This window comes from Populus nigra, chromosome 18 (assembly GCF_951802175.1).
Source record: "Populus nigra chromosome 18, ddPopNigr1.1, whole genome shotgun sequence".
Classification (NCBI taxonomy): Eukaryota; Viridiplantae; Streptophyta; class Magnoliopsida; order Malpighiales; family Salicaceae; genus Populus; species Populus nigra.
The window spans coordinates 7,415,179-7,438,653 of NC_084869.1; the positions used below are offsets into that span (position 1 = coordinate 7,415,179).

The following is a 23,475-nucleotide window of genomic DNA, read 5'->3' on the forward strand; positions in this document are numbered from 1 at the left end:
CGCAAGATTATCAAGTTTTTCGGGGAAAAGATGGGGTGGCTTGCTATGTTAGCAACAGAAACTTTAGAGTGCCTTGGTTATAAAGGCAATCTCAACGCTCTCCAATGCCTTTGAATTTTAGAAGTGATTTGGAAGGTGTAGATGCTTACTATTTCAATCTATTCATTCTATAAGACACTATTATATATATATATATATATATATATATATATATATATATCTTAAATTCTACTTAATTTAAAAAACAAGTAGTCAAGTTTTTCGTTGATGGTTAGAGGAATCTAGCCACTACACTGGTTAAAAATGTCACCAAATGAAGAACTTAAGAAAACTAAATTAGATAATTTCATTGCTAAGATTAGAATATGTGTGGATCTGAAGTTTATAGACGTGAAAAGAATAAATTTAAGATTTTATACTGAATGCTTGTTGAAAAATGAATTTTGAGGTTAGAAGGAGTAGACGTGTTTTCTAGCAAGATTGTCAATTTTGTTTTCTTACCAGTTTGAAAAATAAGATAAAAAGTAATGAATGCTTGAAGCAAAAATCAATGATTAATTGGATCTTGAATTTGTTTCGTCTTTGGTTGCGAAGACAAGAAGACAGGACATGTCATTTGTGTTTGTCAGACATCTGTATCCTTTCCTGATGCTTTCTTTTACCTATAATCTATTCCCCGTCGTTGGCAGTCAAGAACCATCCATAATTAACTGGAATGTGGTTTAAATAGTCGGTTTTAAATTTATTTTTTAAAAATTATCAGTTTAAATTTTATAAATTTTAAAATTAAAAAGTATATATGGTCGTTAACTTTAAAATCAGTAAGATTAATCAAAATGTATGCAAACTTATCCAAATATTAATAATAATAAAAAAACACATCCATAATTGAGATTTTACGTTGCCCAATCTTGATGCCACCATCGTTTATGCCAAGTGATTTTCCTTCTTAAATCGAAGTTTGACTTGCCTACACGAGCAAATGGAAATACAAATATCTAATCGTCTGATTTGAGGTCGAGATGCTGCTGTAAAATGGGATGACAGAGGTTTGGCGGTGGGAAGAGCTCTCAATATTAATGCAAAGGCTTTTGAGGAAAGGGATGCATGCTACGACAATTCCCTCCCAACAACGCAACACTTTACAACAAGTCAAAGAATTTCATCAATCGTCTTGACTCTTTATGCTTTTCATAACTTGTCGTGGGAATTCATTAACTGTTCATCTTTATTGTGCTTGGAATTGATTTAATAAGGCTCTTTTTTCAGATGATTTACCATGGGAAGCCAGACAAATGCTAATATACATAAATGGTTAATATAAAAATATGCCCTAATATTTTAGAGAGGTATCTATATAACTTAGCACTTTAAGTAATATTCTTATTTATTACATTATTTTTTTATCATAAATAATTTTTATACTTCCATTTTCACCATTTTTAAAAAAATCAAAATTCTCATAAAAAATGTATTATTAATACAAAATTTCAGTCAATTTATGGTCATTTATTGATTTTTAAAACTTTCAAGTATTTTATTTTGTGTGATGAGTTTATATAACATAAATAAAAAAATATTAGGAAGTAAAATGATAAACAAGAAATAGCGAGAACAAGATTGATGCTATTTAAATTACACTAAAGGATCTATTAAAAGTTTTATTTGAGTCATTTACAAAATCAAGGGTAAAGATTAAAGAAGCTCAAATATATATTCAATGAGATTTTTCAGAGTGTTTAGGCTGTATTTGAAGCTACAGGAGGATTTTTAATGGTATTTTAGTTAGATAAAAAACTATACATCTCAATCTTTTCATCCATTTATGCTACGCTCAGTAATGCATCCATACGAGGGAAAGAGACGTGTTTGAAATCAGGTCATAATTTGTATGATTTTTTCTATTTGTTTCCTAGTTGATTTTTTATTTTATTTTATTTATAACTCATTTGTTTTTCAATATTGTTTATAATGTTTTACATAGTATAAATAAAGCTATTTAACTTATATTCATGTTTTTTTATAAAAATAATTAATAAGATATAGATTGATTTTTAAGAAATAAAACTCGTGTGAGAAAGTTTTCTCTTATCCTTGATTCTTTATGGAACTACTTTGACTTATCAAAGAATTAACCAGGCTTTGTGGAATCTTCCTTATACTCTTCATTCACGTCTCAATTATAGACATTAAGTGAATATTGGTTGCTTATAATCTTCATGCCTCGTTATAGGTTATTGTTGTGTTAAGTTCAATTCCAAACCTAATCTTAGGTTCCATGGAAAGGGACAATTTGACTGTGAATTTCTTGATCTTTATATTTATAGAGTTCGTATAAGTTGGTATTAGAGTAAGACTCTATAATCAGGTTATATTTCTTTACTTTTAGTTTTTGTGTTATTTCATCGTTATTGTCATCTAAACACCTAATTGTGGTCAAAGTTAAAAATAATAATAATAAGAGATGGATTGATTATTCAAAAATAAAATTTATGTATGAGAGTTTGCTTTTACCCTTGGTTCCTCATGAAACCACTTTGACTTATCAAAGAATTAACCAGGTTTTGTGGTGTCTTTCTTATACTTTTTGTTCGCTCTCGATTATAGATGTTGGGTTAGAGTTGGTTACTTATAGTTTTGATTTTTAGATATAGGTTACTGTTGTGTCTAGTTCAATTCCAAACCTGATCTTAGTTTTTTTGAAAATGATGAATTTGACTTTGAGTTTCTGGGTCTTTAGATCCACCATGTTTGCATCAAAGATAATGAAGGATGAAAAATATAATAGAATATATGATAAATAATGAAATAATAAAGAGAGATCATCTTTTATAAAGTATAGATTTAAAGAAAAATGGGAAAGACTCTAATTGACTTGTGTTGCATGGAAAGTTTTAATGAAGATATTTTAAATATCATCAATTGTAGTAAAAATAAATTGAAGAGATCTTGTAAGGTTTAAGAACTAGCTATTTGACATGTATTTCGTCGTGAGTTCAACAATATTTTTTTGAAAAAAATTGAATATATAGACTTTTCCAACACATTTTTTGATAAAAAAATAATCCTAATATAAATCAAAAAGCTTATGTATTCATTTAATTAAATAAATAGAGAATTATTTGTGCTAACAAATACAAAAAAAAATTGTTCGTGTTGCGCTATAGTTCAGGTGATAGTATGATAATATTTCAAGTGGTAGCATTATCATATAAGATGATTTAAGAGCTAATATTTCTATAAAATGTTAGGCAAAAGTTACAATAACAGTTAGTTATATGTAAATGCTAGGCAAAAGTTACAATAAGAGTTAGTTATATACAACAATTGTTATATGTATCATACACATATTGGAAGTGTTAATTTACATGTTGTAAAAAGACATAAAAGAAAAGAACTTTTTCAACTCTAAAGTAGGCATCATGTTGTTCTTTGCAAAAAAAAAAAAAAAAGGCTTTAATCTGTATAAAACTAGCAGAAATATATGAATCAATTATACATTCATATGAAGTATGTGGTGATCACATCAAATGAAGAAAGCTAGAAGGTAAACCCAACACCAGATGCAATGAAAATCTCTCTCTAGGGATAGCTAATGCTATAAAGCATTCTTCATCTTTGTAAAAGTAAATTTTAAACAACATAGTAAATTCAAAAATCCATTTGTTTCAATAATAATCACTTTCAGTTCCCATCCACGTAAACCAAATCAATGAAAGCATTATAAAACTACTTAAACATAAACTTGAAGAAAAATAAATACATTAAAGCTAAATAAAAGCTTGAAGAAACATGCATTACCTGTAGTACACAAAAGTTTCAAAACAATCCATGGAGTAGTAGGAATCATCAAAGGAAATATACCATGATACCTAGCGTTTAGTTTTCTCCATTTTGATTTATCAACAACACAATCTATACCAAAAATAAAAAAATAAAACCTTATACTATTCAAAAACATAAATCTTTTTGCATTTATAATCAATATATATTCACTTTATGCATTTAGCTAAATTGAATGATTGGAGTTCCTTATGATTTAATATAAATCAACATAAATGTATAAACAACAGAGGTAACTCAATTGATGTGCACATTAATAATGGGCTTATGAATTCCTTACTACTATGATTATACATCGATACATAAAAATAGTACTTAAACAAAGCTTAGTTATAAGGATGGAACTCTAAACACCATGTAGGTTTGATATAATTTCTCATAAAGTTAAATACACTTCTTCACATAAAAAACATTAGTGCATTGCTTTAATATGATTAGCAACATCTAAACTCAAGATAAATCATGTATTATGATCATAAAAAATCGGTTAAACTATCGTTCTCTATCAAAAAATAAAAGCAAAAAACATGTGAAATTACCTTGTTGATTTATATTTGTCGTATGAAAGGTGTAACATCGTTCCATTAATTTCAATGATGGTTTGAATACCAATTAAACAAAAAAATAATTGTAAAGGAAAATGCTTTAGTACTTGACAAGAATCAAGTTATCTCATCAAACAAATTCTAGTAGTTTTGAAAAAAGAGAGTTAAAACCTTATAAGATGGTAAGAAGAGAATAACTAAAAATGTGTATCCAAACCTTTCCCACAACTGGCTGATTCAACGTAATCTCAACACAGATCCTCGCAAAGCGGCTCCTCTCAACCTTCAAAGTATTCATATCAACCTTTATAAGAGAGCTAAAAGTTGACGCTACAACCAAGAGAGAACTCTCGTCTTAAAATAATACATTTAAGTCTAGAAGTCTAACCCAAACCATTATATGATCAATCTTAACGGTGGAGGAAACAAAGCTTGGGGTCCATGCCCTGACCGTTAAATAAAAATCATAAATCATTTAGTGTCTTTTATTGATAACTTTCAATCTATCACTTTCTTGATCAAATTTAACCATGAAAAATTCATGTTCAACATCCATCAATTCAAATCCCTCGACAAGTCTCCAAACAAACTTCAAATGGAGATTCATTTAAGTACAACCTTTTTATGATCAATGCGTCTCGCCAAGGATAACAAAGTTCTTAGAGCATGGTGTCATAAAAAAATTTCTGGCAATAAGCGATTCTCATTCTCGTACTCAATACGAACCAATTGTGCTCCTAGTAGATCCACCATAGCCTAATGAGGAGGAGGGCTTTTGGTTCCCATAACCATATATATAAAGGTAGGCCTCTTTCCATGCCTTTCAGTGTGCTCTTCATGCTTGCTCCCATCACCTCTAGAATATGGTGGATCACTAGTTGTAGTGTCATTCGTTCATGAGCTCTTAGAGAATTCGACTTCCATATAGTATACAAATCTTGGCATTACTCTACATTTAATTATTCATGATTTGTTTAGTATATTTGTTGATGGAAAAATTGATCTTTGACCATAAAATGTTTAAAATTTAAGATTCTCATTAAAGAATATAATAATTAAAAAGATATCTTTTAATTAATTGCTAGATTTTATTTTTTAAGGATGCTTAATTTTATAAATTAAGGCCTGAAGAATAACAATAAACCAGAGAAAAATCTAACTAGGAAAGAGACAAAACAAAAGTGACAAAAAAAGTGAAATTGCCAATAAAAACAAAACATTCTTCCTTAAAAAATCCATATTGTAGGAATAAAGGAGAGAAAAAAAAAAGAAGCAAAACCCTTTATCAAAACAAAACTAATCACTACCCTTTTTACCTTTTCTTTGCTAAAATCTAGTAATATACAGTAGCCTAACACACTCATTGCCCCTCCCATCTTTTTTTTTTTTTACCTTCACTTAGTACAAACCATCATAACAATAACTCCAACCCTATTCTTTTCAGTTATCACATTCTCCCTCTCTCTGTTTACAAGACTACACCACCACCACCATTATCCTCTACAATCCATATAAACCCATGCTGCCCACTCAACCTTAATAAAAGTGTTAGAATTAGTATTCTTCTACCAATCCCAACACCCTAATCTTATTAACTATACCGCTAGTCTAGCTATCAATAACCACTAGAAAATTCAACTCATAAATTTCTCCTATGACTCCAAGTTCCACCATAACCAAAACGACCTTAAATTACCAACCTAAAATCCAATAAAAAATAAGCCCAAAATCGTAGCCTTTTTCTAGCAAAACCTAGTAGAAAACACACATAAAAATCCAATATAAATCTCATCCTTTCTTAATCCTAAAGAGTATGATATGTTATGTTATTTTTTTTATTGTAGGTTAAGTGATGACACATTGTGTCGTTGCTCCATAATCTATCTCCAACACCACCATTACCCAATCTTGGTTTTAGTAACTTCCTCCTGATTCCAACAACTTTTGAAGATTTTTTTTGTACATTGAATGAATCTTTGCTTATTTTGAATAATTGCAACAAATTATTAATTTTTATATGTATTATGATGAAAATCTAAAGTGTTAGGGCTCGCATGTTATATGGCAACTCCAAGATATGAAGTCAACAAATGTTTATTTTTTAAGATACGATAAGACAGGAATCAAAATTCCATGGTATAGTTGGAAGGGTGGGCATCAATAGGATTATTCAGGATGAAATTGTTTGATCTTGGTTTGAAATTTTATACATAGATGTGCATGTTTGGTCATCGTGGAGCTTTCATTGTAATAAAGATTTTCAATGGTTTTTTAAACAAATAGTTGAGTGTATCATATAAAAAAAGATTTTTATTTTTGCTTTTTTTTGGTGACTATTTGGGTGTATATTGATTATTTTCTTTATTAAAGAATTAATCGGGGATGGTAAGATCTTTAATCGTGTCCTATCCCTTGAAAGTTGATTTTATTGTTTTCATGTAAAAAATATAATAAAAAAATGAGTTTTTTTTTTGTGTGATTATTTGGGCATATTGATTGTTTTCTTTATCTAAGAATCAACCTAAGAATGATATGATTCTTAAACGAGTCTTATCACTAGGAAGATAAAAGACAATAAAGATTGTTGATATGTTACTTTATTTTTAAAACATATATCATTTTTATTATGTGTGAATATGCATTTATAGGTTGAGGGCATCATTACTAATATGTTTTTGATCCATTTCTCAGGCTATCTAGTAAACCATTATCCTATTTGCAGAGTCAACTTTGAGGTGACAACATTTGATTATATATATAATCAAATGGTTTAGGATTTTTTAGGTTTAGGATACATTATTTTCAATCATTGTAAGTGAACTTGGGTTGGGTGTGCATGAATCTTTAGGCTTATTTTGGACATCAAATAGATTGGGTTAAAGTCTAATTAACTATTATTATCCTCTCAAATCCATTGTTTGAATTTCAAAAGTGATGATTAAGTTTTATTGCTAGGCCTAAGTCTTAAACCACTTTTTTGGGTCTTAGTAGTTTTTTTCCTTAAATAACAAAAACATATATATCAGTTTAGAAAAAATCTTAGCATGTAAACATAATAGGTGCCTTTTATTTTTAAAAACAAATGCAAAGAAACTTGCATTGGATAGGATGTATAAGATGATCATTACATAACTAGCCTCTCACTTAGTTATATGATCCAAGTAAGGTCAGATTTAGATTTCGGTGTAAAATTTTTTATTGTCTAATTTTATGCCATCAAGCATACATTTCAACTCAAATGTTTTATCATGCTAAAAGTTTTACAGTTTTTTTCAGACATGTTGTTCTACATCGGGTTAAAATTGCAGGTCAATCGGAGTTCATTAAAGGATTATTTCAAATGGTTGAATTTACTGGATGAATTTTATCAAATCTGTCTATCTGGACCTTCATCTACTTTTGGACTATATCTAGAGATACAAAAGAAATTACTAAGATTTCAATTGGTTGGAAAATAGGCATTCATACATTTCCATCGATATATGGTAAGCCTGTTAATTCATCTAAACAAGAGAAAATGACATGTTTGAAGTCATGACCAAAATATGTCGGGAATGTGTGAAAAATAAAGAAACATTGTTTCTTTGTGTATTATAAATTATAGTCAATACAATGATTTCTTAGTGTTTTTGGAAGCATGTGTGATAGCTATTGACTTACATATTCTACAAGGATCTCATTTCAAACAAAGAGATATTTATAGGAGCAACTATTATTCATAGTTTACAAGGATTCCATATATATTATGGAATGTATGTGGTGGCAAGGAGGCTTGTAATTCTTTTGTTGTTGTTTTCTTTATTTTATAGGATTGTCTTATTCAAAAAGAAGATTATGAGGGACTATTTAAAGAAGATATTTATGCCACTTTTCTTTCTATTTTTGAGAGCATACTTTCGGCTAACTTTAGCATTCAAGACAAAATAAAGTCATCTTATTTAGTTGATATTGTGTGTGTGTGCGCGTTCGCGATAACATAAGAAAAAACCATTATCCAAAAGAAAACATAGATCATTTACCTAGTTGTGTTTATTAAAATCAATTTATAATATAAATCGACACACATATAAAATTTATTGGAAAAAATAGAAGGAAAAAATATCATGTAAGGCTACGCATATTAAAAATATAAAAGAAAAATAAATATTTAATCTATATAAAATATATTAAAAAAATTACAAATAAATTATACTAACCTCTTAAAAAATTAAACACACCCAATATAATTAAAAAATAATTGCTATTTAAACAAAAGATAAAAACAAAACAAAAAATAAATAAGCCAAGCTTGGTGCTTAGCCCATCAATAAAAAGCCTGCAAGCAAACCTTATTTTTTTTCCTTAATTCAATGGGGCAAACTCAATTGTCCAAAAAAATATATGACGTGTCGTCTGAACTCCCAGAATCTAGCCACTAGTATGGTTGTAAAGACAGGGTCATAGTTTTTTTCATCCAAAAATCTATTTTGAGCCAATTTGTTTATCCAAAACACATAGGAGGAGTCTTATTAAACCAATTCATGGCCTTCAAAAACGCAAAAAACCACCTCAAAACCTGAAATTAACCCGAAATAAAAAATCTTTCCGAGCTTAGATATGTTTTTCTAATCGTTCTCAAGGTAAAAAAAACACATAATTTTAACCACCCCTCCCCCCTCATATGAAACCAATTGATATCAAAATAAACTATTTTGGTAGCTGAAATCATCACCAACAACAACTTTCTCTCTCTAACCGGAATCTGGCAACCCTCTCTCTCTAAAAAAAAATAACTAAAAAATAAAGGAAATGAAGTTTGGTACCAAAATGAATTTTAAAAAAATTATAGGGTTCGGTCATCTAATAGCTAAAAAAGATGAGGGATGAAAATGAACTTTTCAAAAAAAATTTAAAGCCACCTATATTACTCATGTTTTTTTACTTTAATCCTCTTTATTACAATTCAACCATTCCCTCCAAAGAAACATGCAATTGGGTTCAAATCTGGGTTCAAAATAACTCAATCATGCGAAAAAAAAAGGGTTTAAAAACCAAAAAAAAAGTTTTGAAAGAATATATTATTACAATCCATAATGAATTATAATAAAATGAATAATAAATATTACTATAGTATTTTATCCACAATCTTTAGTTTTTGTTAATAAATGTACTTGAACAACTACCATTTTGATAGCAAGATAAAAGAAAACATGCGACACGAGTTAATAATTCTACTTCTTACTAAAAGATAATTAGGGGTTATCAAAAATTATATCGAAACAAGTATATTAAGAAGTATAATCACAACACCAGAAAGCTGTTCATAGAATGGAGACAATTTTTCCCCCTTGGTTTTCATTACCAAACTTATTTTTGTCTCGGCTAATTTTTTTTTATAAAAAAAAACAGTAACTAAATGCTATATATTCAATTTCATACTGAATTGATTCAATAATAAAAAAAAAATGATGCGATTATTTGATAAAAATCAAAATCTAGACTTAAATGATAAAGCACGTGGACCAAAAAGAAGACGGCTTGATTGAAGTTAAAATTGGTGTACTCGGTGCAAATTTCCCAACAAGCTCTTGACCTATTTCTGCTGATCATCCATCTTTAATCTTTTATTACCTTTCCCATCTTTATTACTTGTAAAAGAGACAAGACATCTTGTTTTGACAAAAGAAGCTCCGAAAACATTTCTATTTTGCTAGCAGCAGAAAGTCTCATCCCTGAAGTATTACAACATCTTACCAGGTCCACCCTATGTTGCAAGTCAACAAGGCAAATCCCTCAACTAATGTAGTTTCTTCTCTTTCCTTTCAAAAACTAAAAATCTCTTGCTTTACATGGCCGATTTCAAAATTTTGTTTCTTTCACTGCAACCAGCTTCATCAAAGAACAAAATTCAGTGCCAACATAATCGGTAGACTTCAAATCAGGTACAGTGGCTCGTCTAGCGGGAGGGGGGGCTGAAAAATGTTCAGCTCGGTTCTAAGCTACCTCTCACAAAGATGATCCCTTTTTCTCTATTGACATGCTTGCAACTTGCATATTTCCATCGTCCAGTTTTTCATTGAATTTGGTCCCTGAGGAATTCCACAGCCATGAAGGTAAGAGCAGAGGCTGGGATGTACCATGTTATCCTGGGGACGCTTCCTCTAAACAATCCCTTGACCCCTTCCATCATCCAAATCCTGCGAATAGCATCCCGCCAGCCATTGTACCTGCAAGTTCACAACAGCATTAGCAAACAATACTACCGTCACAACTACATCTGCCTTTCAATCTGAAACACAAACGTAGCAAGTGGACCAAGCTAAACAATTAGCCAAGCTTCATCCAGATAAAAATTAGAAAAGGAAGTCCCCATTTTTTGCTCTTGCTCCTTTTGATTAGTCAGGGGTAGCCATCCCCTGTATTTATCAAAATTTTCAGAAATCAACTGGGTAAAATGTCAATTGGTTGCCTACAACAAGTAATTTCATGTCCTAACCATTGAAACACACTTTTAGGCAAGGAACAGAGGGGCAGAAACATACATCATAAACAAGATAGTGTTGCATTAGAGAAAGCCTCTTATAAAACAGATGTGCTGTGCAAGTGTTTGCACTTTAACACATGTTGGAGCAAGAGTGAGAAAGACAGAGAGAGGTCCAGGATAACATTGAGTTCAACCAAAAGGAAGCTATAACATAGATACTGGACATTAAAAGACACGTGCTCTCGCAGCTTTCAGTTATTATTGTTGAAAATCTCACTCTTAAAGAGCAAGAAAGAATGGTTATCATGCAAAATAACAACTCCAAAATTATCTTCTGGTTGCCATGTCTAATTTGACGTAGTAGTACCTTATAATTGATCCCTGTACTTGCAATCTTGTTTTGATCACATCCAAGGGAGTGGTAAGATAGGCACTAAAACCTGCTTACAATTTGAAGAATCATAAATTATTGCATATACAAGATTGAGTGCCGGCTGGAATAAGAAAATTTGAACTTTAAATGTTTGAAGAATGTTTGGGAAACAATAAAACCACAACCCCTGTAAATAATGAAGTATAAAAATATCGTTATTGATGCTGATATTGGAGAATGAAGACTGCATTTTGCATTTGATATCATTTCAGAGCCAGGCTGAACTAGTTCCTCAGGTTTCCAAGCACCCAGTGGTGGAGCCATGGTCATAACTGCTCAAATTCTCGGTGGAGATATCCATCCTAGTAAACTCTTCCTTGTTTTTTCCTTGCCCATAAAGGGTAGTTATTCTCCTTTAAAAATTTCCTCAACTCTTAAAATTAACCTCTTTATTTCTTTATTTATTTATTTTTCCTATCATTTTACTCCATATAACATACTTCATCAATTATATCTTCTGTGATTCTATCACCTTGTCCCCTACTCATAAAAATAAAGAAAGATAGAAGGAAATGGCCATTCATTTTACACATAGTTCTAGATATCAATAATCATGCGTTTAAAACTAGGACATTCAGTTAATTGAGTGTTCCATAAATCTGGTAGATCAAAATTCCGAACATTAAATTTTTATGGCTTCAATAGTATTTCTTTGTCAAAGGCATGATATTTTTGTTATTGATGTAATTATTGTATTGAATCTTTTACTTGTATCATATGAAGATGTTTTATGGCTCGCTAGTTTTATACAATGACAGAATAGATAAAAGAAATGATTGTTAAAATAATAATGACCCCATTGAAAAAAAGATTGCTGGCTCTGCCATGCAAGCACTCCTTCAGATAAAACAGAAGCAAAGCACATACCTCCAGCCAATCCTCCCAGGAGAAGTCCCTCCACAGAACTATTAATATGGTGATCTAAACTGGGAATCCATTTATGTTTCGCATACTCTGTCAAATCTTTCAAGGCTTCATAAAACATAACCTGCAAATAATGAAAACAAAAATAACTCAAATAAGCTCTACAGAAGCTGTCAATTAGCTTGGACACAAATTTTAAGAATTGATGGAAAATAAAAAATGAGATAAGGGTAAGATACAGTCAGTTCTCAAAATAAATTTACATACCATTAACCCAGCAAAGGGCACATCCCTTGCAAGCGTAGACCAGTATCTGCCAAACAAATCAGTACATGAATACAGATAGTTATTGAGTCAAACACCTCTTTTGACAATTTGTACCACAGATTTCAAAGCCTTTCAAGGTTAAGACACCTTCAATTTTTTTTTCTTATCTTAAACAGCACTTCTTTTCACAAGTTTAGACGAATATGGTTTCACGTAGCCAAAAAGACATTTCAAAATAGAGCTTCGACAGACAAACACACAGGATCATTTAGATTCAAAAGAGTATAAATATGATCTGGATTAGATACAGTTAAATTTTAATAACTTGCTTAATACAAGAAACTAGTTTAGTTTCCTGAAGAAAACAAACATAATAAATAAATAAAAACTCAGTTTATACATTACAAGATTGGAAGCATTGATCCCTTGACAACTAAGATATAGCTCTGTTGAATGAACTCCCGTGCCTACAACAGGGTATATGGTGGCAAACTAGGAGACTTAGGCACATCACCCAGGTATCCTGGTTTGTATTTTACTTGAATTTTACATTTGCTACGAAAAATTGTTCTGTCCATAAGAAAAAAGAGAATCATTTTATACAAGTGTCAATCAAAATAGCACTCCTTGTTGATTTCTTCATAATAAATCAGACTTGACTGAGTTGGAAAACATTGAGCCAATGTGTTGAAGTTACTTTGTAAGGTATATTACAGGTTGGATATGAGAAACAGAGAGCACTATGTGGTAACCTGACTACCTCATTTGATGCATGCCACTTAGTCAAAAGTAAAAATCTCTACTCGATTTACTGATGAAAGCATTTGCTTGAAATTGATATAAGATATGTGTAGATAAGGATAAGCTAGTCTACATGCCAAATCAAACAACACACACAAAAATAAAATAAAAGACCTTCCAAAAAGTAGAAGCATTTCTGATGTTTACCCAGCATATAATCCTCTTGGCCCCTGCTCCTTCAATATTGAACTTCCAGCCTGGAACATCCCTGTGTAATAGCCATAAATTTGCTCACCAGATTTCCTGGAGATGCTGTCTTTAATAATGCTGGAATTCCAAGATGTTCTTGACCCTTGTACTTGCATGCGTTGTTTCATTACCTCACATGGAACATATACAAACGAACCAAGTGTATCTCCTGAAATGCATAGGAGCAAGAAGACAGAAAATCAGAATTCTCCATAAAGTACATGGCTGATGAGTCAGATTATAGCAAAAAAAAGACCTCATACCTCCAAGGACAACACACGGGAACAAGTAGCCATATGCATGATTGTCAATGATGCTCAGAGATCAAGTTTTTTATACAGTAGATACACAAAGAAAACGATGAGTGATTCAAGTTCTAAAGCTTCTACAGTCTTCAAATTACGTCACTACTTTGAAATGTCACTGGTTTTTATTTTCACACATAAAGAAGTAGAAATTTCCCTTGACAATAAGATGGAGCAACTGTGAATCAATGCATAAACAACCAGGGAGTCAGCAGAACCTACCAACAGCTCCAAAAATGAAATGAGCCCAATGGCCCCCAAGGCTAGGATGTGATTCCTCGATCCACTTTTTAGCAGACTCAATAAAACCAAAATATGTTGCTCCAGTAGCAAGAGATCCAGTAACCCCCGGGGTTATACCTCTATAAAAGCCTAAACGATGATCAGCTCAAAGCAACTTTATAAGCTCTTTTGGCTCGCTAGTATTTAATATTCGCAACTATTATATACCTCTTGCTCCATCCGCAACTGCAACTGCTCGAACCATCTGAAGCAAGCTCTTGGGGGTCTGCTAGTATTAAAACATTTGTAAGAGATGGTCCAGCAATGCTAATAAACATTTTGAGGTGAAGGTTTGGCGAACACAAAATAAAATGTGTGAGATCAATGTAATTAACACAAGAATAAATAATGATTCGTGCCTGAATTCCTCCACTAAGAATAGCTTGACTTTGGATTCGTGTCTTTACAGTGTCCACAGGATGCATCATTCCTTCCCCAAAAGCACCAGCAATAGCTCCCCAACAGAACTCTCTCCATACTTCACCAACAACATCAGATTTAAATATATATATATAAAAAGTACTCTTTCTTCTGTTATCTTCAAGCCCTAAACAATATTCAACAGCCAAATACAGCGCCCTAACGGTTTTAGATGTAATTAATTGTTAAAAATATAATTTCTAAGTTTAGACCAGAGCTAAGCCGCGAATTGAAATCATACAGAAATGGAATGACAGAAAAGCTCACTAAAGAAATGATTGTGCGCTGCTACCGAAGCTTGCATTTCACTCGAGGTTGGGCTGTTACTCGCCATTAAAGTTGCGCGCAGCTACGGTCTCTCTGTCTTCTCTCTTCTTGGGTTTAGCTTTAGGGTTTTAGGTTTTGAAGATGGCGGGCTATTTATTTTTTTATTTGCTTGTTTGTTTTATGACCAATTACTTTATACAAGTTAATATTATTTTTTTAATATTAAAAAAATATTAAAAGTATAAAAATATATTTTAATAGTGTTATTAAATGGAGTTAATTTTTAAATTTTCACTTAATTCTTTACCATATGTAAGTAAAATGGATCTGACAAACAACCCAAGCATCTTGAGACTGGAACCAATGGCAGACCCAAACGACTTGGGTCTAATAGTCATACTTGCTTAAAAGCCTTGGGTCTGGCATTTCTGTCAGTCTTATGGTACTTGGGTCTGACACCTAAGTAATATAGGTCTGACATGAATGTTTAATGACCAATGAGTCTATGAAAAATATTAAAATACCCTCGCAATCAAGACTTCAATTTTTCAACCAAAAAGCAAAATGATAATTTAACTTTTTATGAAAAGACAACATTAGCCTCACCTCAAGCCATCAGAGCTTGGAAAATTCACTTTGTGAATCTATAATGGACTATGTCTTGATCTACAGTGCACTTGTACAGGGTTGCTAGCCCAAGCTGCTTGGGCTTAGTGAAGTTGCCAGACCCAAGTGGCTTGGGTTTGACGCCTACAATTTATATAATTTTAGTGAGCTAGAAAAAGATAATGGTTTTGTTGAGAACCAAAATATTCATGCAAATGTGTTGAATGGTCTCAGGACATCTAACTAATAATTCCTTGTTGATTTCTGATGTATTGTTAAGAAAAAGCAACAAATAGCTTGCCAGACCCAGACGCTTGGGTCTGGTAACCATATCAGTCCCACGCTTGGTTCTAGCATGACCCATGCACTTGTGCTTGACAACCACGCCAGACTCATGCACCTTTTATAAAAATATAGGAATACACTTATAATTGTTCTAAAAACATATTTATTTTTTATTTTTATCTTCGTCTTTTTAACCAAATGTATTTGTATCTTTTCTATATTTCTTTCTTCTATTTTGGAACATTAACCACATGCATCCCTGAAATTCCCTCAATTTTTTTTTTTGTATCAATCTCTAATTTTAGTGAAGAAATCATTTACAAAATTGCACAAATTAAGATAGTTAAAAGGACAATAAGTATTTTACATATATAGTATTTTCTTTTCCTACAACATAATATATCAATTCAAAAGTTCAAAAGTTTTCTCTTATGATCATATATTTCAAATTTTTGTAGAATAGACTCTCCTTGTAACAAACTTTAACAATTAAATCATGTAACAACATCTCTAATTTAAAAAACCATGAACCCTTTAAAAAACTATCCAACACTTGGATAGAAACATAAAATTAATATTTTAATCCATAATGTACACAAAAAAAAAGAAGTTTATTTTTGAAGACTTGAAATAAAACTCAACATTCTTTTTCCATTCTTTCCTCTTCAAATATAACAAATTTATAAAATAATCTACATAAACAAAAAAGAGTTTGCAGTTAAGTTCTACTGCATATGAATGAAAAATCATGCTTGAATAAGATAGTGTTTGTTTTTGCAATCCAATCATGCTTTTAAAAAAATTTAACTTTTTTTACCCAAGTGCGGGTCTGGCAAACCCAGGTGTATGGGTCTAGCATGGTTGTCAGGCTCAAGCTTCTTGGGTTTGACAGTCATGCCAGACCCAAAGCACGTAAGAATGACAAACATGTCTGATTTGACAAACAACAAACAAAGAGGACAATTGTGCACTTTAGTTATCTAGAGAGAGAAAAGAAAGAAAGAATGCAACCAATTGATCACTGACAACAATCCAACCATTATCTATCTACACACATCACACCATGTGCAAGAGGGCACGATTGCGTATCCAGTTAGATAGCAGATGGCCAGATTTGGCCACCAAAAAACGTCATATGCACCTCCTTAATGGTGTGGATGTCGCCCACTTGTCGAGGCGTGAGAAACACGCGCTCACAACTTTTCGATTTAAAAATAAAAAACATCATGAAAATACTAAAACACCCCCATGATCCTCTTAATTACACAAAATATCCATGTAAAAATATTAAAATATCTCTAAAGGCAAAACTTTCTTTTTGTCTTTTCTGAGACTAAAAGCGTTATTTGACTGTATTGAAAATTAAAAAAAAAATTGAATATCTTTATGGAAGAAAACCAAAGAAATGTTTATCCACTCGTGAAAAGATAAAAAATTAAAAGTGAAACTACTATTACAATCTATAATAAAAGATTTCTTGATCTACAGTAATTTCTCCACACCATTTAGTTTTTATTATAATTTTTAGGTCTTTTGATAACAAGGATGTCCTTGATTTAGCTTTCCTTCTATACTAAAGGATTAACCAATAAATGGCTACGCGCTCCGACCAGATTTTTTTCTAATAAAAATTTTAAATATTCAGGTTTTCAAATGTATTATTTTAAGATAAAAAAAATTAGGTGTAAATTAAAAAGGATATATATATATATATATATATATATATATATATATATATATTAGAAGTATTTATGTCAATAAAAAAAAATATTAATGATAACTAAAAATGTAACTAGAAAAATCAAAAGAAGGATACAGATCAAAATATTTGAAATCATAACATGAATTATTTACCCGATTGTGTTTAATGAATCTGTTTATTAAATTTATTTTTTTTATTTAATCAAATGATGATATAAATAAACACACATATTAAATTGAATGAATAAAATCAACACGAAAAAATAATCATGCAATGATGCATTTATTAGAAAAACTATTCAAAAATAAATATTTTTTATTTTTAAAAATAAATTTCATACAAAATAGATGAATTAGAATAATCTGTTTAAAAATTAAATACATACAAAATAATTAAAAAAATAATCATTATTTAAAAAAATAATAAATAAATAAAATAAAAATTCAGAAAGAAGAGGTTTTAATTTAAATATAAATAAAAAAATTAATTAAAAAACACATAAAAGACATCAATTTAAGGAAAAAAGAGACAAAATTAGGAAGAAGAAACAAAGCAAGAGGCCAGATGTTATTGGGCCTTGCAAGCCTTGTCCATTTAGAGAGGTCACATGCGTGTGAGCTTATATTTTTTAAAAAAATATTAATGTAGTAGATAACATGTTGTCCACCCTAAATTGTTTTTTAAAAAATATAGAGTTGTCTGATTTCCCTAGATTTTAGCCATTATAGTGGCCGGAAAATTGAAGTTCATAGTTTTTTGACACAACTCATTTTTCAACCCATTTTTTTACTTAAAACACCTAAAGAAGATTGTGAACAACTTAATAAACCCATTAATGGCCTTAAACATCCTAAAAAACCACACAAAAACCTAAAATAAAAATCTCTTCGGGTTTAGATCTTGTTTTTTAGGCAATTTTAAGGTAAAAAACCACTTAAGAGGAACTCTTGTCATCAAACCCTTTGACACCAAGATCGATCATTTTTTGGGCAAAATTGGTGCCAAAGTCAATTCTCTCTCCCCGTTAAAATCCGATAATTTCTCTCTCCTCTCTCAAACTAGAGACTAAAAAAACAATAAGAATATACTTTTGTCCAATTGAATTGCAAAAAGATTGAGGAATTGAATGGGAATAATTAGAAAGTTAGAAGATGAAATTAAATCTTTTACGAGAACTTTGAACCCACTAGCCATTTTCAACACCTTTTTTCGCATTGATTCTCCTTCTTTTACTTTTATCTTTAATCAACAAATTTGAATAAATTATCCTTTAATTTGTCCTAAAAATGATGCAATCAAGCAAAAACAAAGTTTAAGGATAAAAAAAAAATGAATGGAGAATCCATAGTAAAATATGAGAGCATAAACAATGTTTTTTTACATAGTGTTTTACCCACAAAATTTAAAGTTTTGTTAATTTGGTCAGTGGTTACAGGTTAGTAGTTAGCATTATCATCATCATTATTATTATTATTAGCAACAACAACAATAGTTAAAATAAACTAAAAGGGGTAGAGAAAATACCGTAAAAATGAATGGAGAATCCATAGTAAAATATGAGAGTATGAACAATTTTTTTTACATAGTGTTTTACTCACAATGTTTTGAGTTTTGTTAATTTGGTCAGTGGTTACAGGTTAGTAGTTAGCATCATCATCATCATCATCATCATTATCATTAGTAGCAACAATAATAGTTAAAATAAACTAAAAGGGGTGGAGAAAATACTGTAACAAGTTTTACTATAGCACTAGACTTATTAGCACCCTGGATTGGAACATTAAAATTATTATTTTACGCTTCTTAACAAAAAAAAAGGTTTGGGCAACTGGAGTATAAAGGTTTTTTTTGTTTTTTTTCACAATTTAATAACTAAAATACTTTAAAAGCAAAGCAAATGACGTACATAGGCTGTTTCAACTTTTCCCTTTTATTATCATAGTAAAATGACTATATTTCTCTTGAATTCAAATTATCTTTAAATTGGGTTTAAGGGTTTTTTTTTGTCTTTTCATCATGGTTTATTCTTTTTTATTATTGAGTTGGATCAAGAGAACTTTGGTATTTTAGTATATATAAAATATTATTTAAAATTGAAAAGTGGGTGGTGCATGTTGTCTAGGAGAGCGCGCGTGGCAACATTAAGTCTCTTTGGACAACGTATGCGATGTCTTACGATGGATAAATATCGGTTTCTGCAGCGGCCTTTAATCTTCACAATGACCCCTCTAACTTCGATCGACTCACGTGACCAGCAAACTTCCGGTTTGGCACTAATGTTTTTTTTCATTCTTTTCTTTTTCCTTCTCGATTTTTACGCTAACCTTGCAAATGTTTTAACCAACTCTTCAATCTGTTTATTTTTCAGATTTGGTCCATGTTTTTTTTGTTACTATTTATTTTATTTTAAATAATTCATAGAATTGAAATTTGCTTTTAATTTCATCCTCCTTTGATTTTTTTTATCTGTCAAATTTGGTCCTCATTCTTTTGATTGCTATTTTTAAAATCATTTTTTTAATTGAATTTTTTTTTAATTGCATCTCTTAATATTTTATTTTTTTTTAATTTTTGTTAAATTAGGTCCTAATCTTTTTTTATTGAAACTTTATTTTTCAATTTTATGCCTTGGCATTTAGTTGCCTAGAATTTGCTTAATCAAGATTTTGGCTTTATGATTTTTTCAAATTTACCTTTTATAAGATAGTTCCAACCTCAAGACTTGGGTTATGGTTTGAAAGGTTAGCTCAAGTTGACTTAGATCTTTTTTATATATTATTTTTTACAATTGATTTTTTTTATTCCATCCTTTATGGGACTATTCTTATCTCATATGTTGGATCGTGGTTTAACCCAAATTGACTAGGGCCAAATTAGTTGTGCTCAATTTATTTGTTATTGCTGCATATTTTCTATCATAATATTAAGTTATTCAAGCTTATTAAATCAAATAAAGTCAATGACCCGACTATCAAAATTCTCTTACTTTTTTAAAAACACTATTGTTGCCTAACATCTTTTTTTATGTTAAAAATTTGGTCCAGTCTATGGCGTAATGTGAACCACCAACCTAGTTAAACTAATGATCCACGAACCAATCACCATCACAAAAAAGAATCTAGATCAAAAAATAAATATAAAAAAACAAAGGAAATATTGTAATTTGAAAGGTATAATGGTGATTAATTTGGATTTTGAAATTTAATCGAATAGAATCTTTATTTGATGCAAACCAAAAAGGATAAAAAAAGGTTTGATCTAATCAGGTGAGAGAGAAAAGAGAAAAGAGTTGTTTGTTGTGCGCAAAAATAAATTGTGGGTGCACCTGAAAACATATCTCTCTTTTTTCTCTTTATTTTTTCTTTTCTTTTCCTTTTGGTTTCAAGTGTGTTTGGTATTGTGATGTAAGGTACTTTTCAAAAGTGTTTTTTCACTTGAAAATCTATTAAAATATTTTTTCCAGATTTTTTTTTATTTTGATATTAGCCCATTTAAATTACTAGAGAACATTAAAAAAATATTAATTTGATGTTTTTTCAAGTCAACACAATTTCAAACACAAAAATAAGCAATGCTTCATTTTTTATTTCATTTTTTATGTTTTGAGTTTAAATTTAGATAGTGGTTGCAAGTTATAAGAGGTTGTTTGGCATAAAAGTGTAGTTGCTTCTTTTTTTTTTTAATGTAGAGCTCATTTAATGCACAAAAAGCTACCACCAAAAGCAGGTTTTTCTTGTCTTGTCTTTCTTTTTGTGTGGGTCCTATAAATAAAAACAAACCACACATATATCTTAAACACACAATAAAAATACATGTTGCATTTAACATAATGTATATTGGATCTCGTAACCGTGAGGTATTTTTATGTTTCTTTTCTATTTTAGAAAGATTGTTATTGTTGTTATTATTAAGGTGTGCAACTACTTATTAATTCATAATATTTGAAAAACAATCTTTTATGGAAAATTAGTATAATTTCCTTTTTTGTGGTAATTTGCTTTTTATCAAAATCATATGTAATCATCGCAATTTTAAAGTTATTAATTAAATTATAAAATAATAAATTCTTTTTTATGACATAATAGGTAAATATAGGTTTAATGTTATATGCATTCGATAATATTCTTTTCTTTTCTATGTAACATAGTTATGGAAAAACTTTTACCGCAAACACTGCAATCATGATTACTTTTAATTAACAAAAACTTAAGGCTCTTAGAAAAATTATTATACATCAAGATACAAAATATTATTCATTATAATAGTGTAATTACAAAATTGATCTTAAAAAAAAAAAACTTTGACCTATGTATAGGGGGTGAAATAGTATTTTCACTATGATACAATTGTTTTTCTCAAATTATGCAGGGGATATTAGTCTTTTTATTTTTTTCATAGTAAAATTACTTAGTTACCCTTTAAATAAAAAAACTTAACTTACAATATGAGGCCTTATGTTTTTTTCAATTTTTTTCAAAACAATCAAATTACTTTATTGCCTTTAAAGATAAATCCATTAAACTCTCTTCCTTGAGCATTTTGGTCCTTTTACCGTGATTTTTTGGTTAGTATTAAGGTGACTCAGGGGTATTTTTGTATTTGCATATATACATATTATATATTATTACAAAAACTTGGCAACACGTATAGGGTCGTTTGATCACCAAATACCTTTTTCCATGACGACATTTGAATCGTCTTAATGTCCCCTCCATGAAGAGGTGGTGCGTGTTTCAAACGGTCCTCCAGTTTGGTGTCGATGACATTTTCTTTTTCTTTCTCTCTATTCCTTGATTTTTCTTCTATTGGGTTATCTCATTCGTATGATTAAGGTTGCAAAGTTAGGTTGGCTTGCTTGATGTTTTCTTTAATTGACCTTTTTTTAAATTTCATCATTCTTTGTTGGATTTGTTTGGAATTGGGCTTAGACTTCGACTTCTTTTTTGTTTGCTTTTTATTGGCTTATTCTAGTCTCATGACATGACTTGCATATTCTGTTGACCTTTGGATCATATATTCATATTCCTATATATTTTGGTGATAACAATTAAATGGAAAATAGACTAATTATATGCTTGGATGAGAATAAGTTTTAAATAGTTCTATATGAAGATCATATCAACAAGCATGAAGGATTTTATAAAGAAATCAATGAAGATGTCCAAGATGCAAAACAAGTGAAGACACAGAATTAAGTGTTCATTTTAGTGCTTATGTAAATCTTTTTATCTTATCTTGATAACACAATTAAAATGCACTCACACACTTCACTATACATGTATTAATATGATTGATATAGGTTCAAGAATTAAGAGTTCACTATACATGTATTATAGGGATCGGTTGATCGTTTGGTAATACCAAATGAACCGGTCGACCATTTGTTTATTAGGGATAAACACCTAGGAATTTTGTAAAAACTAGTCAATTGATTGAGTTGACCAATTTGAATTAGTCAATTGTTTCAGCTATTAGTGGCATTCTAACAGTTATAAACAACTAGTTTCTTTTGAAAACTTATAAATAACTCTCTTAATTGCAAAAATTATAGAGGATTTTGAACATATATGACACAGAGACTATTTCAAGTGAAAAACAAACTAGAAATTATGAAGAAGAGTTTTTCTTCAAGTGTTGAAAAAGAGCTTAATATTGATTCATTAAGGACATTGTACTCTTAAGCTTGGATTAATAAAAAAAAAAGCACAATACTCAAATATAGTTTGGTACTTAAGGTGTGGATGTAGACTTACTGAACCACGTTAAAAATGAGTTTACAATTTATCTTCTTATACTCTTTATTTTAAGCACTTTAATTATATTATTGGTTAATTATTTTTAATTTAGTTAATTGTAATATTTGTTATTATTATTGTTGCACTTATTTCATAACCTCTTAGGTGTTATTGTTGCCTTAATACTATAACAACAATTGGTATTGGAGCTTAGTTCTTATTTGTAAAAGTTTGCTTAGATTTCGAGTAGAATGACAACCACTAGCTATAATCTTCAAAATAAAGGATCATCTACCTCTAAACTACATTTCTTTTATGATAATGATTATGTTTATTGAAAAGCTATGATGATAATATATATTAAATCCATTGATTATGATTTATGGCTATTTAAGAATGAAACTTGGGTTTACTAGAGTATACATGTGTGTCTGTGTGTGTGTGAGAATTATGAGATTTTCTTTTGTT

General features: G+C 30.1%; 1 protein-coding gene across 1 annotated transcript; it reads right to left on the minus strand.

Moving 5' to 3' along the window:
- Window positions 1-10,037: 10,037 nt before the first annotated feature.
- Window positions 10,038-14,843, minus strand: LOC133678131 (uncharacterized). Its single transcript, XM_062100337.1, is given in 10 exon segments — window positions 10,038-10,451; window positions 10,453-10,594; window positions 11,219-11,291; window positions 12,152-12,272; window positions 12,416-12,461; window positions 13,364-13,574; window positions 13,933-14,082; window positions 14,161-14,218; window positions 14,352-14,470; window positions 14,680-14,843. Coding segments are annotated over 10 exon segments (1,065 nt in total). The 5' UTR covers window positions 14,747-14,843; the 3' UTR covers window positions 10,038-10,373.
- Window positions 14,844-23,475: the final 8,632 nt, after the last annotated feature.